Genomic DNA, 25,806 nt, shown 5'->3' on the forward strand with positions numbered 1-25,806 from the left:
GCTTTTCCTTTCTTCTGTCTGTTTCCTAATCATTTGATGTCTTTCCTGGGTGCTCTGCGTGGGGACCTCTGCCTCTTGTCTCTATAAATGTAAGGAATATTCTTCTCTATTCCTATCCTGTGCCTCTCATGTGGCTGTGTATGACTAATCATCCCATCAAAAATGTAGAGTATTCAGAAAAAAATGTCTTTTAAGTTTAGGGCAGCTATGCATGAAGAGAACTTATCTCCAGGGAGTTTCTGCTACATGCAGTAAGGTATAAGGTTGACTCATTAGAAACAGTGTCCAGGATCCAGATTGTGTTTATCTGGACTGGGATTCAGTTTTACTGAAGGACGAACTTTTCCTGTTTTGTGTCCCCTGTGGACAAATTGCGTCAGTCTGGTGGCTTGAAACAATAGAAATGTAATATCTCATGGTTTTAGATGCCAGCTTATAAACTCAAGGTGTCAGCAGGGTTCCTCATTCTCCCAGGTTCTAGAGCTTCTCTTGCCCCTTTGGGCTTTTGCTTATTTCTAATGTGCTGGCAAAACTCTAGCCTTTGGCTCTTTCTGCCCATGGCTACTACACCTCTGTAGTCATTTTCTCTTTCTTGCAAGGGCACTCTCATTGGCTTAGGGGTCTAGCCTAATGATTAAATCTGAGCATGGTCTTGGTCCTTGTCTTTATTGTATTTTAAGAGACTCTGATTGTGAATAAGGTCATATTCTTAGGTTCCAGGAGGACACACAACTTTGTTAAATACCGTCTCCCTACTGTATACCATTACAGACATATCGGGAGAGGACTCATCCCATTTCTTCTATGGCTTACAGAAATGCTAGTGTAGAAACAGACTCATATGTCTTCATTCATTTCAGTGGATGACTAAATGGCTGCAGAGATGTAGACAAGACAAGAGATGTTCAAAGAGCAAATCTAGCAAGGACAGGCATGATGATTTTGCTTGTCTGATCTCCATAGTAGAGGGAGCAGCATACCTTGGAATGAGATGTTGTAGCTGAAGTGGGGGGTGGCTTTGTGTATTGTCTCAGCTTAGAAAACATGAAGAAATGTTGGGCATGCAGAAGTCTTTCAAGTGGACATCTAGTTGTGGTTAATTGATCATCTACATACATACATGCATACAAACATATGTACATACAAACATATATACATATATATATATATATATATATATATATATATATATATATATATATATATATATATATATATATATATATAAGATCTGAAACACACACACACACATACACACACACAAGGTACTGGATACTAGGACCTTGAACATGTTAGACAACAGCTACAACTGAGTTTCCCTCCAGCCCTCACTCAGGAATTTGATGCTATTTTAACTTTACACATTCACTTCCGGGTTGGCACCCCGTTTGAAATGACCAGAACGTGATTTCTGCATGAGACCCATCAACATGTTGTAGTCAAATTCCCTTGGTGTTTACCAAGACATGTCCTCCCAAACGTCTGATCATTCTGTCTCAAAAAGGAAAGGTTTGTCTGCTTTGCAACTGACACACCAAATTCTGCTCTGATGACTTTGAAGGTTTGCTTGGCCTGTACTCATAATGTGTTTATGAAAAGTCTCAGGAGAGATGAAAACTAGATTAGTGACACATGGCATAAAGTACAGAAACTGTTAAATATGTGAACTTGGAGAAGTAAGTTTTTCTCTCTAAATAATTAAAAATGTCTAATTGTAATTAAACATTAACTAGACAGTAATTGTCTGATCTAAGTTTTACATTACATGCATAATCTTTACATTTCTTAAATTTTTAGAAAGATGGGATTATTTCCCATCTTTAACCCCAACTGAAAGGTTATAAATGTATTATTATTATTACTTAGGCTTGAATCATGCCCATGAAAATATTCACTGGTTTAATAATGTTTTAATGATTTTGTATCAGGTGTTTCATTCTTGAGACTTGGTTATTGTGTTTGCTATTCTTTTTACTGTTGGGATGAAATTCCCAATAAAAATAGCTTAAAGAAGGAGAGTGTACTTTGTCTCACAGTTCAAGGGAGTGAATCTTGGTGTGGGAATCATGTCCGAAGACTGAGGGCGCTGGTCACCTTGGAACTACAGTGAGAACTCAGACAAAGATGAATGCTTGTGTTTAGTTTGCTTTCTCCATTTTATTCAGTTTGGGGCCCCAGCCCATGTTATGGTGTCCACATAGCTGGGGTATGTCTTCCTACCTCAGTCTAAAAACTGCCTCACAGATGTGCCTAGAAATTGCCCTCTTTGGTAATTCTAGATTTTTTTCAGGTTGACAATCAGGGTTAACTACTGCAAATCTATCTCTTGTAAGCTTGACACACAAATATATCAATTTGAAGCCACTCCTGTTTTTTGGTACCCATAGGCTTATGAAAAAATAATCTAGTCCAATTACAAAAGTCCCCCATAATTGTTATATATTTATTTATTTTATGTTTATGAGTACACTGTAGCTATCTTTCAGACACACCAGAAGAGAACATTGGATCCCATTGCAGATGATTATGGGCCACCATGTGGTAGCTGGGAATTGAACTCAGGGCCTCTGGAAGAGCACTCAGTACTCTTAACCTCTAAGCCATTTTTTAGAAACAGTTCCAAGATGGCTTAAAAGTCCCAAATCCAAGTCTTGTGTGAGACTCAAGACAATCTCTTAACTATGACCTCTTATTATAAAGATAGACAACAATGCCCACCTTTAATATACAGTGGTATAGACTAAACATTTCCATTCCAACAAGAAAGAATGAGGATATAGAAAGCGAAGGTGTGATGGCTTGTATATGCTTGGCCCAGGGAGTGGCACTATTAGGAGGTTATGTCCTTTTTGGAGAAGGTGTGTCACTGTGTGTGTGGGCTTACAACCTCTTAGCTGCCTAGAAGTCAGTCTTCCACTAGCAGTCTTCACATGAAGATGTTGAATCCTCAGCTCCACCTGCATCAGGTCTGCCTGGATGCTTCCATGCTCCCACCTTGATGATAATAGACTGAACTGTTAAACCTGTAAGCCAGCCCCAATTAAATAATGTCCTTATAGGAGTTGCCTTGGTCATGGTGTCTGTTCACAGCAGTAAAACCCTAACTAAGAAGGGCAAACCAAATCAGACAAAAACCCAGGAGGGAAAACAACAAATCCTGCAGCTTACTATTTGGCAACTAGGACTTTCGACCAAATCATCTGGGCTCCAAAGGGCTGTATTAGCCTTGTTTCTCCAGCTCTGCTACCTGCAGCATACATATTCTTTCTCGTGCCTGCAGCTTTCCTTGGTGGCACCTCCAGCATCTTGGAATCTCTACTGCAATGTAGGCTTTACCTTTCCAACTTCGTGCAACTGAACCATTTTTCAGTCTCCTTATGGGGACTTCAACCCTGGCACAGGTTGGATGGCTCGATCCACTTTTTAGGATCTTGCTGCCAGCCCACATGACTCCCTTATTCTTGTCAGCACCACACAGATGCTTCCTTGTCAGCACCACACAGATGCTGCTGCCAAATTTGGCTGCCAGCTCCAGGTGTAGTCTGGCTCTCTTAAACTATAGCCATGGCTGTGTGCCGTTGAGGCTGAGGTAATTCTTCTTCAAGGGATTGCTTTGGAACAAAGAACTGAGTATTCTTAGTTTATGCTCTTTCCGTCCAAATTAATTTGTGTTTTACACGTTGGAAGCTTTGCTAGGTAGGATCTTGTCCAGGGCACATTTCCTATTGTTCCATTGCAGAACATGATGTTTATTTTGTATCTATTTATGTGCTAAAGTTCATCTGCTACATTTAGCCCATCACCTCAAATATGCTGACACTCCTTTCCTTGCTGGATTCAGTTTCTGTGTCTTTCTTCTCTCTTTCCCTATAGATCTGAGCAAGGGAGTGAGGAGTAGTCATGCCACAGGTTCATCTGAGTCTTTGCTCACCAAAAAGTCCATCACTTTGGAGTTCAGCAGAACTCCTCGGTTTTTTTTTTTTTTTTCTTTTAAATCTTCTCTCTCTACAGACAATGATGAAGTTCTTCCTGACCACTCTGACATGAACATACCTGGACATCTTAGAGGTGTGATCACAGTTAAGACCGGGGCACAGGCAGAATGGAGTCAAAATCTCTTCCAGAGCGAATACTAGCCTTGTTCTTTCAAAGACTCTTGGAACTGGGTCTCCACCGTTCACCTTTCCCTTGGCATTCTGGTCTCTTAACCTCCCATCAGAACAGCCACTTAAGCTCTGCTCACAGTGGTCCACGACTTCCTAACCCTGCACTTGCAAACTGGTCTGCATTCCTCCCACAAAACTGTTTTAAAAGCCTATAAACCAGGGGTCATGCTAATCACAGCAAAGGTGTCACTTCCTGGCACCTACTTTCTAAAAAAATGTTATGTGTATGTGTGTGGGTCCAGAAGGAAAAGCAGATTTCCTGAAGCTGGAATTACAGGCCGTTGTTATCCTCCAGGTAGGTGCTAGGATTGAACTCTGGTCCTCTGGAAGAGCAGCAAGTGCTCTTACGCTAAGCCAATCCCTCAAGGGCCTGTATTAGTTCTCTTTAATGTTCATTGCTATGACGAAATGTCTAACAAAAGTGACTTAAAGAACGAAGGGTTTCTTCTTGCTCACAATTTGAGGGTACGATCCAATTGAGGCAGGAATGGGCAGCAGGGGTCTGAGAAGCAGGTCGCATTGTAATTATGTGTAGGGAAGAGAGAGACTGGCACGTGCACATGGCTCACTTCCTCCTTATTCATTTGGAGCTTCAGACATGGGAAGGTGCTTTGCATGTTTAGGATGGGTGATCTCACCTCAGTAAACCCCAGCTAGAAGCCCCTCACAGGTGTTCCCAGACGTTTGCCTCCCAGATGATGCTGGGTCCTGTCAAATGGATAACTGTAGTCAGTCATGACAACTACAGATCAGTCTGGATCCCATTTCACAAAGACCTGTCTGCTTCTGCTTCCTGAATGTAGGCATTTTGAGTTAAGTTTTACCTTGAATTCTTTCTTAAGGAAAAACGTTCTCTTCCACATAAAAAAGGATGTTTTATTTGATGATACACTTTTTATTGAGAATGATCATTTTAAAAATTATTGACCATATATATGTATATATAGTCTAATACCATCAAATATGCATGAAGTTTATATATTCTGAAAAGACAAAATTTCTAGTTTAATTTAATTAGCATTAGCAAGAATTTAAATATGAATGTCTTAAAAATGAGCAGCCTTGGTAGCTAGCATAAATTATCCAGATACCTGGAAAAGAAGAAGAGGAAGAAAAGGCCCAGCTGGCAAAGGAAGTTGGAACAACAGGAGTCAGAAATAACTCAGGTTTCTAGTTTTTATCACCTGACTGGACAGGTGGTGTGACATTCCGCTACTCTTCCTGAGCAGTCCAGCCTGCTCTAGCCTGGACAGCCGGCAACTGCACATGCTCAGACATTAGAGGATTGATCAGAGTTAACATTTTAACATGTTAGAGGGTAGCATTAACTTGGGGGTGGGGCAAATGCTTTGTATTTATCTTATGTTAAACTTCCCCTCCCTCTCCCTCCATCCCCTCTGTTTGTATGTGTTTGTTTGTTTTACCCTTGGAGGAAGTCCCTCTGGAGCTGGAGTTAGAGATTTCTGAGTCACCCACTATGGGTACTGGGAACCGAACTTGGGTCCTCGGCAAGAGTAGTAAGTGGTCTTAATTGCTAAGCCTGTCTCCAGCCTTCATTAAATTCTGTTAGCAACCTGTGGCCACAGGTTCTCTTTTATTGCCATTTTCCGAAGTAGAGAAGGGGCGTTGCTCACCACCTACCATACCGTCATGGAGTAGACATCTTGGAGGCTGAGTCAGCTGTATCAAATACCTTATTGTCTTTGTTTGAGCTGCTGCCTGAGGGGTCCGAGGAAAGCACCTGACGAAGTTCTTATTATTCACACGGACTGTTACTTACTATTATCATTTTCCAGTCTGGTCCCTTCAAAGTTTCCACCAAAGTTAGTTTCCTTCATGCCAAAGACCTGTTTCAGTGGGTGAATTTGAGACAGCCTCTGAGCTTCTGCTTCCTGGAAGCATTCCACTTGATGGGACTTTGCCTAGGACTGTGTCCAAACAATCAACAGGGGCAGAGACAAGTGGTTGGCAGCCTGCAGACCACCACTATGTTTTAATCTTCAAGAACTGTGCAATATTCAGGCATTTTAACAAATGCTGTTATTTAAAACGTTTGCTACCCTCTAACTCAAAGGGAAGAGTAGTTCTCACTGATCGGTTTAAGTGTCTACCAATATAGAGCAAGTGTTCCAGACAGTTCTGAAATATAGCCAGGGGAAGGTACTAAAACCAAACCAAACCAGACCAGACCAGACCAGACCAGACCAAACCAAACCAAACCAAACCATAGAAACCTGAGGCTGGAAAGTACATCTTGCTATTGGCACCTTAGCCCAGGCAAGATGCTCAGCCGGAGGAGGTTTAGGAAGTGAAGGTGAGGGCATTGTTAGCACTGTACAGACTTGGCTACTGCCCTGGGCATCCCCATATGTAGACGTTGGGTGAAAAGAGTTACTTTGTACCCCTTAGGAAGATGACTTAGTTTTGTTTGTGATTACAAGATTCACTGTCAAGAAATGACCCATTTCTCTTAGGCTCAAGCATCAGTCTTACAACGTAAGCTGGGTGAAACTTTGCTTACCCACAGTGGAGTTTTAAAGCTTTGTCTCCCTCTAATTTTATTTGTAAAATAAATAAATAAATAAAAAGGCTTAATTCATTCAGGGTGGTGCATTGTACAAACTTAATGTCCAGAGTTGGGTCAGCAAGACCTCCCCCTAGGCTCATCATTTATACAGTGCTTCCAATGTTAGTGGTGTACGTATATTTCTGTCACCTAAAAAATACTACTGTATTTCCCCACAAGTGAGAATATCCGTATTGTATGTATGTGAGTGCACTGTAGCTGTCTTCAGACTCAGCAGAAGAGGGCATCGAATCCTTTTACAGACAGTCGTGAGCCACCACGTGGCTGCTGGGACTTGAACTCAGGCTCTCTGGAAGAACAGTCAGTGCTCTTAACCGTTGAGCCATCTCTCCAGCCCTGAGAACATTCTCAACTTGTGTGTCAATTAACAGATTAGTTTTACAGTGGGCCGGCTTTCGTGCTGGATACATTTGTTTTGATAAATTTGCATTTTAAAGTTTCAGAACTTTGAACAACAATCTCAACTGCTGGTTTTCTAAATATTCTACTTGGTGAACAGCCTCACTCATTGGCCTTGTAAGGCCAAGGGGCAGGTTGTTGCCGGGACACGGAAGTCCCATGTACCTACTTTTGTTTTCATGCCTTTTCACGTTTCCTCCCATCTGTACCGAACAGAACAATAGTATCTAACATGTTGTGAGTCCTGTTCGTATGCCTGCCACCTTCTGGATCTTTACTACTTAATCTCCCTAAAGTCTCACAGTTGAGGCACAATAACTAAACCCCCTTACAAAAAAAAAAAAAAAAAAAAAAAAAAAAAAAAAAAAAAAAAACTAAGGCACACAGAGGTCAAGAAGTACTCTAAAAAGTCTGCCTAATTGGTTAATTTGGTTCCTAGGTTCAGTCTCTGGAGACCATATTTCCACTTTGACACCATTGAGCCTCAAAGACATGAACTTTGCAGGCTTCTTGGCTTAAAACACTTAACTGTGCCAAGTAACTCCATTTCTGAAATATTGGAGATAACATTAAAAAAAATTAAGAAAACCTGCGGGCATTGGATATGGCGTCTGGTCACTGTAATAACAGCACCTGGGAAGCAGAGGCAGGAGGATTGTTTTGATATGTCAGCCTGAGTTTCTTAGTGAGCTCCAGGCCAGCCTGGGCTTTAAGGTAGATCTTATTTCAAAATAGCAAACAGGCAAAGCAAATAGAGCAGATACTGAAGCGAACCGACTGTTTGTCAACGTGTTCTCTGAGTTCTCGCTCTAGTTAGAGCGGGCAGTGACTCAGCTCCTCACTCACCACAGTTGTCCTCATCAGCTTGGTTCCCACAGTCATCCACGCCATTGCAGTGAAGCAACTGAGGCAGGCACTTGGTGATGTTCCCACAGGGGAAGGAGCCAAGGGGACAACTGACATCCTGTGCACTTCCAAGTGTGACTGGGGAAAGAGAGAGAGAGCAACATGACAGCTGGAAAGGTTAATACAAGCTCAGCACCCAAGGCAGGCCCAGCCGCAGCTCCCACATGTGTGTCCCTTGGTCTGGTTAGCGTAGAAACCTAACATTGCTATCACTAGGGACATGGATGCTTTTCAGAGTTCTGCCTCAGTGGGAAGCTCTTATTAGCTTCCTTTCCTAGGATCTTCCAGTGCCAACGTGGTGAGGATTGAACCTATGACCTACTGCTTGCTAGGCAAACATTCTACCACTAAACCTTGTTTCCAGCTCCCAACTCTGGCGATGTTTCATTAGCTCTCCTTTTCACTAAGGGATGTTCATACTTTAACTTCATCTGTTCCTCTCGTCTATAGGAAACGTTCAGTTTTGTTTGTTTTTGAAATCAAGAATTTACTGTATCTTTCCTATGGACTCACAGTCAAGGCAGCTCTGAGTCGAGGGCATCGGGAAGCGTGTGCCACCTGCTCATTTTTATAGCGAATGATCCTAAGTGTGAGGCCCTGGCAAGATGGTGCCGGGACTTTGGCTAACACCCAACTGCCGTCCTGGCAAGGACTGTTCTCCGTTGGAAAGACACAACTGAATAACAAAAGACAATAAATGATTCCCAACAGAGAGGCGTACCAAGAAATAAACCCTGAGCTCTCGTGGGCACAACTGCTGGGATCTGTACGGTGGGCCTCTGAGAAATGGGTCTGAGTAAACTGAGAGGAAAACAAAAGAAGAACCAGCACAGCAGGAGGAGGTAGGGGTGTGAGAGGAGGTGAGCAGGGGTGTGTATGGTGAGTAGGTTTGGGCTGAGGATCAGGTAGTTTAATGAGGTTCTGAGGGGCACAGTGAGCAGGCATGTGTGGCCTAAGCTGAAGCTGAGGAGGCAGATAAGGGAGAAGACCTCGGGCTTTATTTAAAATGCAAGTGAAACAGAAGGTGGACCTGGCCCTTCAGTTAGGGAGGGCATGAGCTTTCCTAACATTCTTTTGGTTGCTGGGGTGTGGTCAGAGGGCAAGTGTGAGCTCTAGACGGCTGCTGAGGAGACTGTGGCGATCCAGCTAAAAGACGATGGAGTTATAGCCTGGACCGAACTCACATTTCACACACACAGGTGGAAGAGACAGTGGAAAGAGCTGGGACAGCCAAGGGGCCAGACTGCATCTTTACTCAGTCTCTTAGGATATGATGGGCTGCGAGGAGACAAGTGGCACATTCCCTCTCGGTTCCATTCGTCACCTGAGCCTGGACATGGGACATGCCGCTTTCTTACTCAGTGTCAGATTCACTCCCATCACACCACCTTTTGGAGAAGCAGGAACCCATCTCCCTTTCCAGCTGTGCTTCCCAGTTTCATCCCTTTGGCAGTTCCTGGGACACCCCCCCCATCCTCTCTCTTAACCCTTTCTTTGGAGAGCTAGAGTACAGTCTAGCTGGAATTCCTGCCTCAGAATGTCTTGCTTCTAGGTGAGATTATACTCATCCTAGGGTAAATATTCATTTATCGATTGATAGAAAATTAGTTACAATTTGAAATCATGTTTTAAGGAGATAATGTGTTCTGAATGTCCCAAACCAATTTAAAATGAAATGACTACAGCCCTATGAGCACATAATAAAACAAAGAGGACTATGGGAACTTCGGAACTTCAAAGAGTTGGGCACATTTGCTCCTTCTAGACCCCAAGTTAAACCAAAAGCAGTTAACCAAAGGCCATTATAATTTGGTTATCAAATCCTCCTATGTGTGTGTGTTTTTCATCTTATGATGATAGGAGAAAGAAACACTGTAACAAAGTTCCTGACATTGTTTGCCCCTTCAGGTCATGCTGAATAGGAGCATTAGAGATGCAGACATGAGGAGTAACACTTGCCCATAGACACTTGGAAGAGAGTGTATGGAGCAAACACAGGAACTTCGTGCCTTTGTCTTGAAGCTAGTGAAAGAATAGGAAGGTCCAGATACTTGAGAATGTTTGTTTACCCTGTTCCGACTTTGAAGGGTAACCACATATGAGGGTAAAGTAGATTTTATTATTCAGAACCAGTTTTTTTTTTTTTTTTTTTTTTTTTTTTTGTTGCACAGCAAAATAAAGTAGAGGGTACTTTCCTTTATGGTTTTTTTTTTTTTTTTTTTTTTTTTCATACCCACACAAGCAGAACCTCTTCCACCATCAGAGTCCTCCATTAGAGTGGTCCATTTGTTATACAATGGACACACGTTACTGACAGTCCTTTACAGCATAGCTCATTCTTGGTCTTGACAAATGAGATTTTGGCAAAGATGTAAATGTGTATTCACCATGATTGTACTGTTGTGATATAAAACTAGACTCTAGGACCTGGAGAGATGGCTTTGTGGCTATGAGCACGTTGTCGTTACAGAGGGCCTGAGTTTGGTTCCAGGCAGCCATGTTGGGAGGCTCACAACTGCTTATAACCCCAGCTGCAGGGAGATACAACTGACCTCTGTGGGTACCTGCACTCATGTGCATTCTCCCATATGGATGTACACACATGCATCTGCAGCCTCCAGCCCCCATCCCCAGGAGAAATCTGGCAGAGGAATTGTAACCCCTGTGTCATACATTGTTCTGTGAATAGTGTTTTCACGTGGGGAGTTATCATAAAATTCATCAGCTCATCATTTCCTCCAACTATTAATTAAACCACGTTAGAAACTAAGGGTTGTGGATCCTAGAACAGAGATATCAAAAGCACATTCCTGTTGACATTGATTTTTTTAATAACTTCTTAATTAAGCTTTACAAACTGAACTTTAAAGATCAAGATTAAAAATAAAAGTCTTTGACAACAAATTGTGGATATCCAGCTACAGCAACTGCTTAAAGTTTTAGCTGGATGAACATGGTTGTATGTTCATGATGCTGTTTTGATATTCTGAGTCATTTGCTTTAGTGACAACTATGATTTGATGATCTTCGAAGACCCAGAAATGAACCCACACACCTATGGTCACTTGATCTTTGACAAAGGAGCTAAAATCATTCAATGGAAAAAGGACAGACTCTTCAACAAATAGTGCTGGTTCAACTGGCAGTCAGCATGCAGAAGAATGAAAATCAATTTTTTCTTATCTTCTTGTACAAAGCTCCAAGTCCAAGTAGATCAAAGACCTCCACATAAAACCAGGTACACTGAAACTATTAGAACAGAAAGCAAGGAAGAGCTTAGAATACATAGGCACAGGGGAAATTTTCCTGAACAGAAAATCAATGGCTTATGCTCTAAGATCAAGAATCAACAAATGGGACCTCATAAAATTGCAAAACTTCTGTAATGCCAAGGACACTGTCAAAAGGACAAAATGGCAACCAGTAGATTGGGAAAGATCTTTACCAATCCTACATCTGATAGAGGGCTAATACCCAGTATACACAAGAAAATCAAGAAGCTATTCCCTAGAGAATCAAAGGTTCCTATTAAAAAACAGGGTACAGAGCTACACAGAGACTTCTTAATGAACGAATGGCTGAGAAGAACCTAAAATTCTCAACATCCCTAGTCATCAGGGAAATTCAAATCAAAGCAACTCTAAGATTCCACCTCACACAAGTTAGAATGGCTAAGATCAAAAACTCAGGTGACAGCAGATGCTGGCATGGATATAGAGAAAGAGGAACATTTCTCCACTGTTGGTGGGATTGTAAACTCATGTAACCACTCTTGAAATCAGTCTGGCAGTTTTTCAGAAAATTGGATATAGTACTACCTGAGGGCCCAGCTATACCACTCCTGGCCATATATCCAAAAGTAGCTTCAGTATTTAACAAGGACACATGCTAACAATGTTCATAGCAGTCTTATTTATAATAGCCAGAAGCTGGAAAGAACCAAGATGTCCCTCAACAGAGGAATGAATACAGAAAGTGTGGTACATATACACAGTGTAGTACTATTCAGCTATGAAAAACGAGTTCATGAAATTCCTTGGCAAATGGATTTAACTTGAAGCTATCATCCTGAATGAGGTAACCCATTCACAAAAGAAAACTCATGGTATGTACTCACTCATAAGCAGATACTAGCCCCCCAACCCTCAAAAAAAAATCTTGGAATACCCAAGAAACCATCCACAGAATTTATGAAGCTCAAAGAAGGAAGACCAGAATGTGGATGCCTCAATCCTTCTTAGAAAGGAGAACAGAACAGGGGAGGAAATATAAGGCCAAATAGAGGAGCAGGAAGTAAAGAAAAGAGCTACAGAGACTGCCTCACCTGGAGAACCACCCCACATGCAGCCACCAAACCCAAGCACTATTGCTGATGCCAAGAAGTGTTTACTGGCAGGAACCAGACATGGATGTCTCCTCAGAGGTTCTCCCAGAGTCATACAGATACAGATGAGAACACTTGCAGCTAAACATTAGACTGAACACAGGGACCCCAATGAAAGAGCTAGAAAAAGGACTGAAATAGCTTAAAGATTTGCTCCCTCATGGGAAGAACAACATCATCATCAGCCAAGGCACTGAGGTGGAGAGGATGATTGGGAGAGGGAGCACCTTTACGAAAACAAGTTAAGGGGGAGGAGAGAGGGGAGTGGTGGGAAGGGTATAACATTTGAAATGTAAATACAGAGAATATCCAATAAAATTAAAAAGATGTATACTATCAAAAATAGATTTAATAATCTTTTCATTGTTGACGGTACCAAGGTTAATCCCAGGCCTCTGGAATGCTGAACATACAATCTGCTACTGAGATAAATTCCCAGTTTACAGCTTATCTCTTAAATTTAAATTTATGTTAATTGGCGAATACAGATTTTCAATGACAGTGTGAAGATGATGTCATTATGCAGGAAGGCAGGTCCAGGATAAAGTGAGGATGAGAGGAAAGGATGGGCGGAGACAAAGTTTGAGGAGCAGAGGAAGGAGCCAAAGTGGGAGAGAGGGAGAAGATGGAGGCAGCTGCTAAAATTCTTTTCTGTATATAGACACAAGTTACTAATATATTTTAAAAGGATTTTGTGTTTTCTAGATGGGAAATTTATATCTTGTCAATTGAATTATAGATATTGTGTGCTGTGTTCTCTCATATGTTGACTTAATTGAGTTCAAGAGAAAGCGTGATGGCGGGGTGAACCAAGCCTGCCTCAGAATTGAGGTATGTATGCCTTGCAAGGTAACAACCCACCAAGGGAATTGTGGCGGGTTGCCATGCTGGGTGGCTCACAGACCGTGGCTCTGTAGCTTTGTGGCTCATGGACCACACAGGTCAGAAGCAGTGAGGTAGGAGGTGTGGAACAGTAACACATGAACATTTACCACAGCAACAGTGCCCTGAAAATAGCCTATTTCCTTAACATTATGATTATATATATATATCAGAATATATATATATATATATATATATATCAAAAGCCTTAGATATTTTGTTATAATTAGAATATAATTAGTATTTTATTAGATTAATGCTAATTTAGAAATTTAAATTGTCAAGCTGACACAGAACTTACCAATTTAGGATAAAAGTCTTTTTATCTCCCTGAACTATCTGAGTGTAAAGTATCCAACTGATATTACCCTTTGACATTTTGATGTATATTCCCTACAAGCAAAGATATTCTCCCATAGCATGACCTAATCATCAAAATTGGATTAAATTCATCAAGAATCCTCAGCTTCTGTTCAAGCTGTGGGTCCCAAGTATCTAATTTGGACTCGTCCCTTGAGATAATTTATGTCTCTAGTTTTTAGCTGGAACCACTTTCATTGCCTTTAAAAATTATTTTTGTGTATGTGCGTGTGTAATGTGGGTATGAGTGCACATGTGTACCACAGCACATGTGTGCAGGCCAGTGGACAACTCTGTGGACTCATGTAGGTTCCAGAAACTCATCTGGTGACAAGTGCCTTGACCTGTCGAGCTGGCTTATTTCCCCCCCCGCCCCCCAGCCCTGTTTGCCTGTGGTATCAACCTCAAGCTGTCTTTGATCCTCTCAAGCCTCAGCAGAACCCACTGGTCTTGGAGGACTTCCATTCTTTCTGACTCTGAATGATATTTCAGAATCATCTGTTTTCCTTGATACAGCTCTATAATCCACCATGTCTCTGAGTTCTGGCTTCAACTAGGGTTGAACCATATTTAGAAACCAAGATAAAGACTCTGGGTGTACACATTGCTCCTGGGATGTCGCTGTTCCCAGTGTCCTCAGCAAGTGGGGGACTGTGTAGTTATTAAGACTTGTGGACACAGATATCTGCATTTGCTTATCAGTACATCTCTCATTAATGAACTATGGGCACCTCCCTTACTCACCCCCACTCCCATGAAGTACCACAGTACCAAGTTTAGTTTTCCCCTCTTAAGGCTCTTTACCCACCTTTCTAACAGTGAGGAACCTACTTTCTATTACTTCAACATAATTATATTGACAACTTTCCTCCTCTCTGATATATAAAAATGCAAATAACCATTGTTGTTAGAAATACAGATTTTCTGTGATAGAAATGAGATGGTAAGATGCATTAATTATTGCCCCATGTTACTGATTGATTTTATATGCTTTTATTCCAGCATTTTTATTGACTAAGCAAACCCCCACACATCTCCTGAGTTACCACTGGTTCTCTTATTAATATCTTCAAGACATTTTGATTTTATATCTGTACAACTCATGACTTTTATCTCTTATTTCCCCCAATTCTTGTTAAATTATTCTTTAACAGGTGTGGGGATTTACTTGGAGTTCCAAAGTTGATATTTTGAGCTGAAGACATTTGAGACTCAGCAGATGGAGAGATATGACGTCTCAGAGCTCATTTATTTGACTAACAGCAGAAACTTCAGGGAAATAAAGTTGGGGTTGGCCCTTTCTTTGGAGCCAGTCTACTTTCAGGAGAGAGGACAAAGGCAAATTCCCCACTAAGTTCATTTCTTGGGAGTATTCTGCAGTCCTTAGAATGTTGGAGAATGGCCCCCAAAGGCTCATATAGTTGGATGTTATCAGGGAGTAGAACTGTCTGAGAAGGATTAGGAATTGTGGCCTTGTTGGAGGAAGTGTGTCACTAGGAGTGGGCTCTGAGGTTTCAAAAGCCTCTGCCAGACCCAATGCCCCCCCCACAACCCCTGCAACTGACTATCAATCAGGATGCAAAGCTCTCAGCTACTACTCCAGTGCCATGCCTTCTGCTCCCCTTCATGATGATAATGGACTAACCCTCTAAAACTGTAAGCAAGCCCCAATTAAATGCTTTCTATTTATAAGCATTTGCTTGGACATGGTGTCTTTTCACAACAATAGAACAGTAACAAGGACAGTCCCAAAGAATAGATAGAGACCCACATCAAATCCACACAGATAGAGATATCACAGACTTTCTTATTTACCATTTGTTTTCTTAAAAACCTCTTTGGGAAACTAGTTAGAAGAACAGATGAATGAGGCTCTGCCAGCTGAGTTGCCTAGCTCCTTGGATTTGGTTTCCCAAGACCCTATTATGTATTCTTCAATCTCCCAAATAAGTGAAAGACCCGTAAGACAGAAACTTCAAGTCTCTGAAAAAAAGAGAGTTAAGGAGATATTGGAAAATTCGAAGATTTCCCATGCTCATGGATCAGTAGGATCAACATACTAAAACAGTCATCTTACCAAAAACAATCTAGAAATTCAATGCAATTTCTATAAAAATTCCAAAACAATTATTTATAGAACTTGAAAGAACAATACTCAGTTACATATGGAAAACCAAAAAGTCTACGATAGGTAAAAAGTATCTTGTACAATAAAAGAACTTCTGGAGGTATCACCATCCCTGATTTCAAACTGTACTATAGAGCAATAGTATTGGCATAAAAACAGACAGGCTGATCAATTGAATCAAATCAAAGACTCCAAAGTAAATCCACACATCTCTAGACACTTGATTTTTGATAAAGAAGCCAGAAATATACAATGGAAAAAGGAAAGCATCTTCAACAAATGGTGCTGGTCTAAATGGATATCTGCATATAGAACAATGTAAATAGACCCATATCTATCACCTTACACAAAACTCCGTCCAAGTAGATCAAAGACTTCAACATAAAACCAGATACACTGACCCTGATAAAAAAGAAAGTGGGGAATAATCTTAAACACATTTCTTCAGGAGATAATTTCCTAAACAGAACACCAATTGGGCAGGCACCCAGATCAACAATAAATGGGATGAAACCAAAATGCTTCTGTAAGAGAAAAGACACCATCAAAGGAAAAAATGGCAGCCTACAGAATGGGAAAAGATATTTACCAGATCCACCTCTGACAGAGGGCTGATATAAAAAATATATAAATAACTCAAGAAATTAGACATCAACAATCCAAATAGACCAATTAAAAATGGGGTACAGACCTAAATGGAGAATTCTCCAACAGAAGAATCTCAAGGAGCCAAGAGCACTTAAAGAAATGTTCAAAATTCTTAGCCATCAGAGAAATGCAAATCAAAATGATGCTGAGAGTCTATCTTATACCTGTCATAATGACCAAGATCAAAGTTACAAGTGACAGCTCATGATGGTGAGGATGTAGAGCAAGCGGAATTCACCTCCATTGCTGGTGGGAGTGCAAACTTGTACAGTCACTTTGGAAATCAATATGACAATTTCTCAGAAAATTGGAAATCAATAAAGACCTTGCTATACCACTCCTGGGTATGCACCCAAAGGATGTTCCACCATACCATAAGGGCACTTATTCAAATATGTTCATAGCAACTTTATTCATAATAGCCAGAAAATGGCAACAACCTAGATTTTCCTTGCCTAAAGAATAGATCAAGATGATATGGTACAGTTACACAATAGACTATTACTAAGTTATTAAAAACATCATGAAGTTTGCTGGCAACTGGATGGAACTATAAAAGATTATCCTGAGTGAGGTTATCCAGACCCAGAGAAACATGACATATACTCATCTATAAGTGAATATGAGTCACAAATTCAAGGTTCTGCTTTTTTAAAAAATTTGTTTACTTCATGTATGTGGATACACTATCACTGTCCTCAGACACACCAGAAGAGGACATCAGATCCTATTACAGATGGTTGTAATATGTGGTTGCTAGGATTTGAACTCAGGACCTCTGGAAGAGTAGTAGTCAGTGCTCTTAACCACTGAGGCATCTTTCCAGCCCATAAATTAAAGAATAACCATGTTACAATACAGACCCAAAGAAGCCAAGTGAAAAGGAGGGCTCGGGGGTAGCAGGGGGCACCCATGAATCTCACCAAGAAGAGAAAACAGAATAGACATCATGGGTGGATGGGGAGAAGAAACTGTACGGGGTAGGGAATGGGAAAGAGAACAGGAGGGATCAGGTGTGGGGAGGATGGAGGGAGAAAGTACTGGGAGAGAAAATTGAAACTGGGGAGCATGTCTGGGACAAGCTAGAAGTGCAGGGCAATGGAAACTCCAAGGAATTGTTGAGGGTTACCCTAGCAAAGACTCCTCAAAATGGGGGATGTGGAGCCTGAACCAACCATCTCCTGTAATTATTCTAGACTTACAGTGGAGGAATTGGGACACTAACCCAGCCTCAAAAGTCTCGGCCTACAATTTGTCCTGCCTATAAGGTGTGCTGGGGTACAGGTGGAGCAGAAATTGTGGGAGCAGCCAGCCAGTGACTGGTCTAGCTTCAGACACATGCCACAAGAGGAAGCCCATTCTTACACTGCCCACAGGACCAGGAGCCAGAGGCTGGATAGCCTAGTGATCTATGATAGAGTCAAACAAATGTGAAAGAAAAAAAGCCAGTGAAATGATTTCTAATAATATTTTGCTATGCTCACAGACTGGTGCCTAGCATAACTGTTATCAGAGAGGCTTCATTGAACAACTGATGGAATCGGGTTCAGAGATCCACAGCCAAACATTACTCAGAGCTTGGAGAATTCCTTGGAGGAGGAGGAGGAGGAGGGGAGGAAGGATTGTGGGAGCCAGAGGTGTCAAGGACACCACAAGAACTCTAACTTTGCGCTGACACAGGTCCTCCACACACATTACAATTGTGTAGCTTGATCTTCTTGTGGGATTCCTAACAGTGGGTACAAGAGCTATCTGAGTCTGTTGCCTGCCTTTGGGACGCTTCATCTCTACCGAGTTGCCTTGTTCAGCTTTAATAGACAAGGAGGTGCCTAGTCTTACTGCAACTTAATATGCTATGGTTCGGTGCTATCCATCGAAGCCAACCTTTTTCTGAAGAGACATGAAGGATAAGTGGATGGGAGGATGGGAGATGTGGAGGAGCAACTGGGGGAGGGGAACTGCGGCCTGATGCAAAATAAGTTCATAAATTGTAAGTATAATATATATAAATAATACATAAAAGATCTTTTTGGGCAAGTGTGCTGGCTTACTGTGTGAAGATGCTTGCCACCAAGCATGATGACCTAGCTTCCATCCTGAAACCCACAAGGGAGTAGGAGAGAACCACTCTCGGAGGTTGTTCTCTGACATTCACATGTATGTTGTGCCACATGCACGAGAACATACACACGCCACACACACACATCCTTGTACTTGCTTGTCTGAGACCAAGCTCTGCCTGACTTGTACAATTCTCCCTTAAAGGATATGTGTATTTTCTGTCTTTTGGTTTCTTAGATTTTTTTTCTTAAAATGTTATATGTGTGTGTGTGTGTGTGTGTGTGTGTGTGTGTGTGTCCCTCTATCACATACATGTGAGTACAGAGGAGGCCAGCAAAGGGTGTTGTTGGATACCCTGGAGCTGAAGTAACAGGCAGTTGTGAGCTACCCAACCATAGTGTAGAGAACCAACTTGGATGCCGTGGAAGAATAATATTATTTCTTAGCCACTGAACTACCTTCCCAGCCCCAGGTATTCTTAGTTCTCCTCTCCTCTCCTCTCCTCTCCCTCCCTCCCTCCCTCCCTCCCTTCTTTTCTTTTTTTTTTCTCATTGAGACACTGTGTTGTTATATTGTCCAATCTGGCTTTGAACTCTCACCCTTTTACGTCCGATTCCCAAGTGCCCATGGTTATAAGTAAGCATCACCATGTCTGCTTCTATATGTGCACTTTAATGAGAAACAAAAAATGAAGTGAGGTATATAAGCAGCATTGAAACGCCTAAGAAAAGTTGACATTTGCTGTATTTAAAATGCATTTTATTAGATTTTTTTTCCTAGAGTTTTAAGCAAACATTTAAGCCATGTAAGATAAAAACTAGTTCACATGTAAGATTTTCTCCAAATAATAGCTCAATATATTTGTGAAGGGGACTAAGTGTTGGAGCTCAGTTCATTCAATGTAAGCTGAAGTTTGTAAGTTAGAAAGTAAAGATGGTTTCCCTTCTTAAAAGATCATGAGTTGGGGCTGGAGAGACAGCTCAGTGGTTAAGAACAGTGGCTGCTCTTCCAGAGGTCCTGAGTTCAAATCCCAGCAACCACATTGTGGCTCACAACCATCTGTAATGGGATTCGATGCCCTCTTCTGGTGTGTCTGAAGACAGTTACAGTGTACTCATACACATAAACTAAAACCTTTAAAAATTAAAATAAAAAGATTGTGAATAGAGCAATAAGATCTGAAAACAGAAAGGCTTCAAGGGAAGAAAGCATTTGGATTTGTATGCATAACAAACTCATTATTTTTAGATGTAAGTGTGGCTGGCACTGCTGATTAGCTGATCAATCGGTGGTTCCAGAAACCCTGTCTTTTCACTTCCTTCCCTTGAAGAGACTGGAAAGAACACCTGCCCTAGCTTTCTCGCTTTCAGGCAGCTACAGTGCAGTCTTCTCGCCCTTGTGGCTGTATGGGCTCCCTAGGAAGTCCTGGAGGAGGCAGCTTTCCTGAGACAAAAAGCAGATGACACCGTTGTTATCCTTTCTGTATTCCAGCCTCCAACGTGAGATGATGCACAACCCAACCACAGCAGCTGTGATTTAACCGGCACCGGTGAAACCAAGGAAACTAACATATTCTGAGACGTACCCGAGCTTAGAATCGCCAGCCCACCAGACTCCTTCCTTCCTTCCTTCCTTCCTTCCTTCCTTTTTTCTTTGTTTGTTTGTTTCTTTCTAAATGTCTTAGTCTGAGCAATTTATTTATTTATTTATTTTTATTAAACAGATTTATTTATTTATTTATTTATTTATTTATTTATTTATTTATTTATTTATTTATTTAATGTATGTGAGTACACTGTCGCTATCTTCAGATACACCAGAAGAGGGCATCGGATCCCATGACAAATGGCTGTGAGCCACCATATGGTTGCTGGGATTTGAACTCAGGAGCTCTGGAAGAGCAGCCAGTGCTCTTAACTGCTGAGCCATCTCCCTAGCCCACCAGACTCCTTTCAGTGAGAAGAATAAACCCTTTCATTTTAGACTGTGATAGGATCAGACTGTTTTCTACTAATAAATTTATTTCTAATAATCTGGGTAGGTGGTACATGCATGCCCTTTATATATCAAGCTTCCCAACACTTGGGAAGCAGAGGCAGGTGAATATCTAAATTTTAGGCTGGCCAGTCTGGTCTACAGAGTGAGTTTCAGGACAGCCAGAGCTATATAGTGAGATCATGACTCAAACCAAATCAAACCAAACCAAACCACAAACCAAATCAAACCAAACCAAACCAAACCAAACCAAACCAACCAACCAACCAACCAACCAACCAACCAACCAACCAACCAACCAACCAGAAACACACGTGTCTTTTTTCACCATGTTTCCTTTCAAAGGTGTAAAATCTCAGATTGGCAATGGATTTGAGAGGACTGCAGGATCATCGAGTAGACTACGGAGGCTGCAACACTGAAGTAGCAGGAGCTTGCAGAGGTGGGATCCTTCCTGGCCCGATTTGATCAAGACCGATTACAACTATTCCATATTTCCTGGTGCCTAGCCAGATGGAAACAAAGAGACACTGGGCAGACTGTAGGCCTGGCATGCAGGTGTGCTCCATTCTGTTTAACAGCAGCCTTGAAGCCTCAAGTTCACATTCTCCATAGAAGCTGAGGAGGAGCAGCTAAAGGAGAACATGGACCCTTCTGCTTCCTGCCAATGTAATGCCAGTATCCCAGGTTAAGGAGGAGAGAGCTTGCCCTTCCTCTGAGAGAGAAAAGTTTCATTGCATATTAAATGTTTTGCAAGCTTTATACCTTGGTTTTCTGTGAATGAATAGTCACAGTTCTGAGGTTCCTTTGACCGGATGGTAAATTTCACTTGTCATTTAATTTTATGTACCAAACTCATGCCAATTCAATAATATCCCTGGAGCAGAGGAAAGCATTTAACACGGCTGTAGAATCTTATAGGAATGTTAATTTTCTCCTGAAAAGACAACTGCACCTTGACCAGCTTCCTTTTGTCCCAGTTTGCAAGTTATAATCTTGCACTTTATATTAGAAAAGAAAAGCAATTTTTCTTTGTTAACAAGCCATTAATTGAGAATTTGCAGCCACTTGTTTCATACTGGATGCTGAATCGTTACACTGATATTTGCAAAGCACACCTGCCTCTGGTATGGTGGAAGAAAAGCAGTGAGCGGTGGGACTCCATGGACTAGGGGCCCAGCCTTCACCTGTCACTTCCATATCTCTGTGAACTTATGAAGGCCTTGACCTTCACTTTCATGATGTGGAAAATCAGCAGTCACAGTGATTAAATGGCTTTCCTTCACGCTAACAGTCCCTCAGCTGTTTCATGTCATATCATATAGTTAAATCTAGGTTCAGTATATGGAAAAGAGAAAATGCAGTTTTGTCTTTCTATCTCCCAAGGGTCTCTTGTTTTTCTCACTCTTTTTGACCACCTTTCCATTCTTTTCTCTATATTTATGTATTTATGTCTTACATGTGTGTGTGTAAAATAGTTAAATCTTGCTTCTGCTTATGAGAGACATACACTATTTGTCTTTTTCAGACTAGATTATTTTATTTGATATGATGATTTCCAGTTCCGCTCATTTTGCTGAATTACATACTTCCATTCACCCAGTTGATGTTTTTCTTTATCTATTAATGGTCTGAGTCTATACTTTAGCTATTGTGGCTAGTGTTGCAATAAATGTGGAAAACATGGATGCTCGGATATCTCTGTGGTGTGCCGATGGTTCCTTTGGGCATATGCTCAGGAGCAGAATAGTTTGGTCATATGGTAATTCTATTCTTGTTTTTCTGAGGAACTTCCATAGTAATTGCAAGTTATTCCAGTTCCTATCGATAAACAGTTGAGAATAACTATTCTAATTGAGATGAGATAGAATCTCAAGGTAATTTTCATTTGTAGTTGCTTGATGATAAGACATAGACATACACATGTGTTTGTAATACGCATGTATTTATGTCAGGGTTTCACTAGGTAGCCCTGGGTTAGCCTTGAACTGACAGAGATCTTCCTGATTCTGCTCTTGAGTGCTAAGATCACAGGTATGTCATATTCATCCTTGCCCAAATGTAGTTCTTCTCTTGAAAACTATTAGGTTCATTTGCTGATTTGTTTATGAGATTAAAAAATTATGTTCTTTTTAACAGTTATTTACTTATTATATATAAGTCCACTGTAGCTGTCTTCAGACACACCAGAGGAGGGCATCAGATCCCGTTACAGATGGCTGTGATCCACCATGTGGTTGCTGGGAATTGAACTCAGGACCTCTGGAAGAGCAGTCAGTGCTCTTAATCACTGAGCCATCTCTCCAGCCCATGAGATTTTTTCATATGTTTAATTTTTAGTTCGTTTTAGATTCTAGGATGCATTCATCCCTGGCAGGTATCTTTCCTGTCCTGTAAGCTGTCTCCTTACTCTCCCGGGTGTTTGCTTTCACAGGATAACTTTTTCCCCTGAATCATTTAAGCCTTGTCTTTCTTGGGAGTTCTTGGAGACTGGGTAGCAGTTAAAAGAGATGAACAATCATGTCTACTGATTATCAAGTGAGAAACAAGGAGGTTGGTGGGCACCAGTGTTTTTGTTTTGTTTTCTGTCCTGGAGTTGCTGCTATTTTTGTATGATTGAATGTGTTCCCGGGGTCTGTGTGAACTGTGTACACAGGGAGGGAAAGCAGCTGGGTTCTGCAAACCCAGGAGTCTTCTTACTGAGTGTTGGTGTGGTTTAAAGGCAGAAGCTGAAGAGCAAGGATGAAAGGGCTGAAGAAGTAATGTTGCCCTTGGCTTGCTTGACTTCACTCTTGCTGTCAAATTCATCTACATTGTTGACATTACTGTATTGTCTTCTTGATATAACCAGATATCTTGGACTTCCAAAGTTGACCCAAGACCAACAGCTCTCCAAAATTCTTCCAGGCCCTCAGTGCCATATTGAGACAGTTGAGACATTCCTAGTGAAGCAACTTCCACATTCTTGACATCTCTAGTGTGAGGCAGCCATTGTTAAACTACCTAGATCTTATTATGTGATATATAAATAAATATATATATAAATACAATAAATATAAATAAATATAAATCTAATATATCTTGTATCAGTTAGTAATGTTTCTCCAGAGAACCCTGACTAATACGCCTTTCATGGAACTCAGACTATTGGTAGTCACGATTTAATATGCCTGGAAAAAAACCTTTGTCTGAATGTAGAGTGTATTACTGACATCTAGTAGGTAGAATCCAGGGATTCAGATAAACATGCTACATTCACAGGACAGTTTATCTGTCCTAAAATCTCAGACAAGCCTGGGATGAAAGATGCTGAATTAGGTCTGGAGTAGCTGCCTTTCCATCATTGCCACAAAGTAGGTGAAAAAAATCCTAAAATGAAGAGAGGGTAATTTAGATTAAATTTTTGGGGTGTCAGTCTATGGCCATTGGCCTGTTGCATAGGTCAATACATCATGGTGGAGTGTATGAAAGAGTAATGTGTTATCTCATGGCAGCTAGTCAGCAGAGAGTGAGAAGTTCTGGGATCCTGACACCCTCTTTGAATGCATATCCCCGATGATCTAGCATCCTTCCATGAGGACCTACCTCTTTAAGATGACACTACTTCCTATTAGAGTCACTGTCGAATGTACAGTGTTGGAGGACACTTTCAAACCACAGCAGTGTGTGATGGAAATATCCACAGACTGCTCATTATAGAACAGGTAGTTAGCTATTTTTCTGGCTCCTTGTCTTATTGTTTGGATTTTATAATTGATCTCAAGAGAATTTGAAAGTAGCGGACAGGAGCAAGCAGTGGGCAAGTGCAGCTGTTTGGGTCTTCTAGGAGCAGTGATGGCTTTTGTTCTGAATAAGTGTCTTGGAAAAGAGACTGAAGTTAATGTCACTAGTTCCAGAGGGGAATATCCATGTTACTGATAAGGAATCATTTCTTAGCTGTGAGGGTTATTAAAGAATGGGCTAAGAAACTAAAATAATTTCAGAGGTTTTGAAAAGTTATACAGCTCAAGTCTGTCCTGCTCAAGGAAAAGACAGCCACAGGATATTTTCAGGAAGCATGCATTAGCTTCACAAACCCATGAATAACATCAACTGAAGTTATATGAGATTTGAGATGTGTGTACTGTGATTTCACATAACACCTTGATGTGGTAAATTTTTATTAAATGACTAAATGTCAGACCAGAATAGTAAATATTTCAGAATATAGATTTTGTTAATTTAGAGAAGGTGGAATTTATACCTAACTAGACTTAAAGCATAATTCTACTTTTTGGGGGCTGGGGAAGCATGTTCGGCTCAGAAAAATGAGACCCTACAGCAGTGGTTCTCAACCCGTGGTTTATGATCTCTTTGGCAAACCTCTAGCTTCAAAAGTATTTACATTATGATTCATAATTGTAGCAAAATTACAGTTCTGTAAAAAAAATTCTGAGGTAGCAATGAACTACTGTTATGGTTGGGAATCACCACAATATAAGGAACTGTATTAAATGGTCACAGCTTTAGGACGGTTGAGAAACACTGTCCCGAAGTGAAGTCAGAAGCAGGCTTGGAAGCACAGGCTCTGCTTTTCTCTTGCTTTCCTGCCTCTCATCTCCATTTCTCCTCCTCTTCATTAAACAATCCATAGAAACTGGTATTCTTCTTTGCCATCGTAGGTCATAGAAACCAGAATGTTTCCAAAAGCCAGTAAGAAAATCTAAAAATAATGCCTTGACTTCCCCTTGCTTTTTATGAGTGAGGATTGGCCATAAAGAGCTTCTGTGACCTGCCCTCGTCCCATAGTAGGTCAGAGATTTTCTGTGGGATGCCTGCCCTACTTGAGAAGAAGAAATGCCTAACAGAGAGGCCATGAAAAGCTTAGGCACACAGCTCCTCTGGACCTCTACTCCACCCAGCTTGTCCCCCCCCCACATCAGAGTCTTTCTAGGCAATCCTGATTCCACAGAGCTGTCTATATCTCTGTGAACCAATAGACAAAGACAGAATTACAGACCAGTTTTCCTTAAGAGCAAGCTACAACATTTCTCAGCAAAATACTTGCAAACCAAATTTAAGATCACATCAGGAAAAGATTATCCTCCACGATGAAGTAAGCATGATCCCATATGTAAATTTGTAAATGCAATCTACCTCATAAACACATTGAAAGTCAAAAACCACATGGTCATTTCAGATGCAGTGAAGGCCTTTGACAAATCCAACATACCTCCATGCTAAGAGTCCTGGAGATACTAGGGATTAAAGGGACAGACAATAAAGCCAATTTACAGCAAGCTCATAGCCA

General features: G+C 41.1%; 1 protein-coding gene across 1 annotated transcript in view; it reads right to left on the minus strand.

Annotated features, from left to right (window-relative positions):
- The window catches only part of RXFP1 (relaxin family peptide receptor 1), a gene marked incomplete at both ends in the record, with an annotated part of 114,735 nt that overhangs the window by 65,074 nt on the left and 23,855 nt on the right, over nucleotides 1–25,806 (minus strand). The window contains one exon of the mRNA XM_080916567.1: nucleotides 7,999–8,136. Within this exon, the coding sequence (XP_080772693.1) occupies nucleotides 7,999–8,136 (138 nt within the window). The remainder of the gene's footprint in view (nucleotides 1–7,998; nucleotides 8,137–25,806) is intronic.

This window comes from Micromys minutus, assembly GCF_963924665.1.
Source record: "Micromys minutus genome assembly, chromosome: 4".
NCBI classification, from domain to species: domain Eukaryota; kingdom Metazoa; phylum Chordata; class Mammalia; order Rodentia; family Muridae; genus Micromys; species Micromys minutus.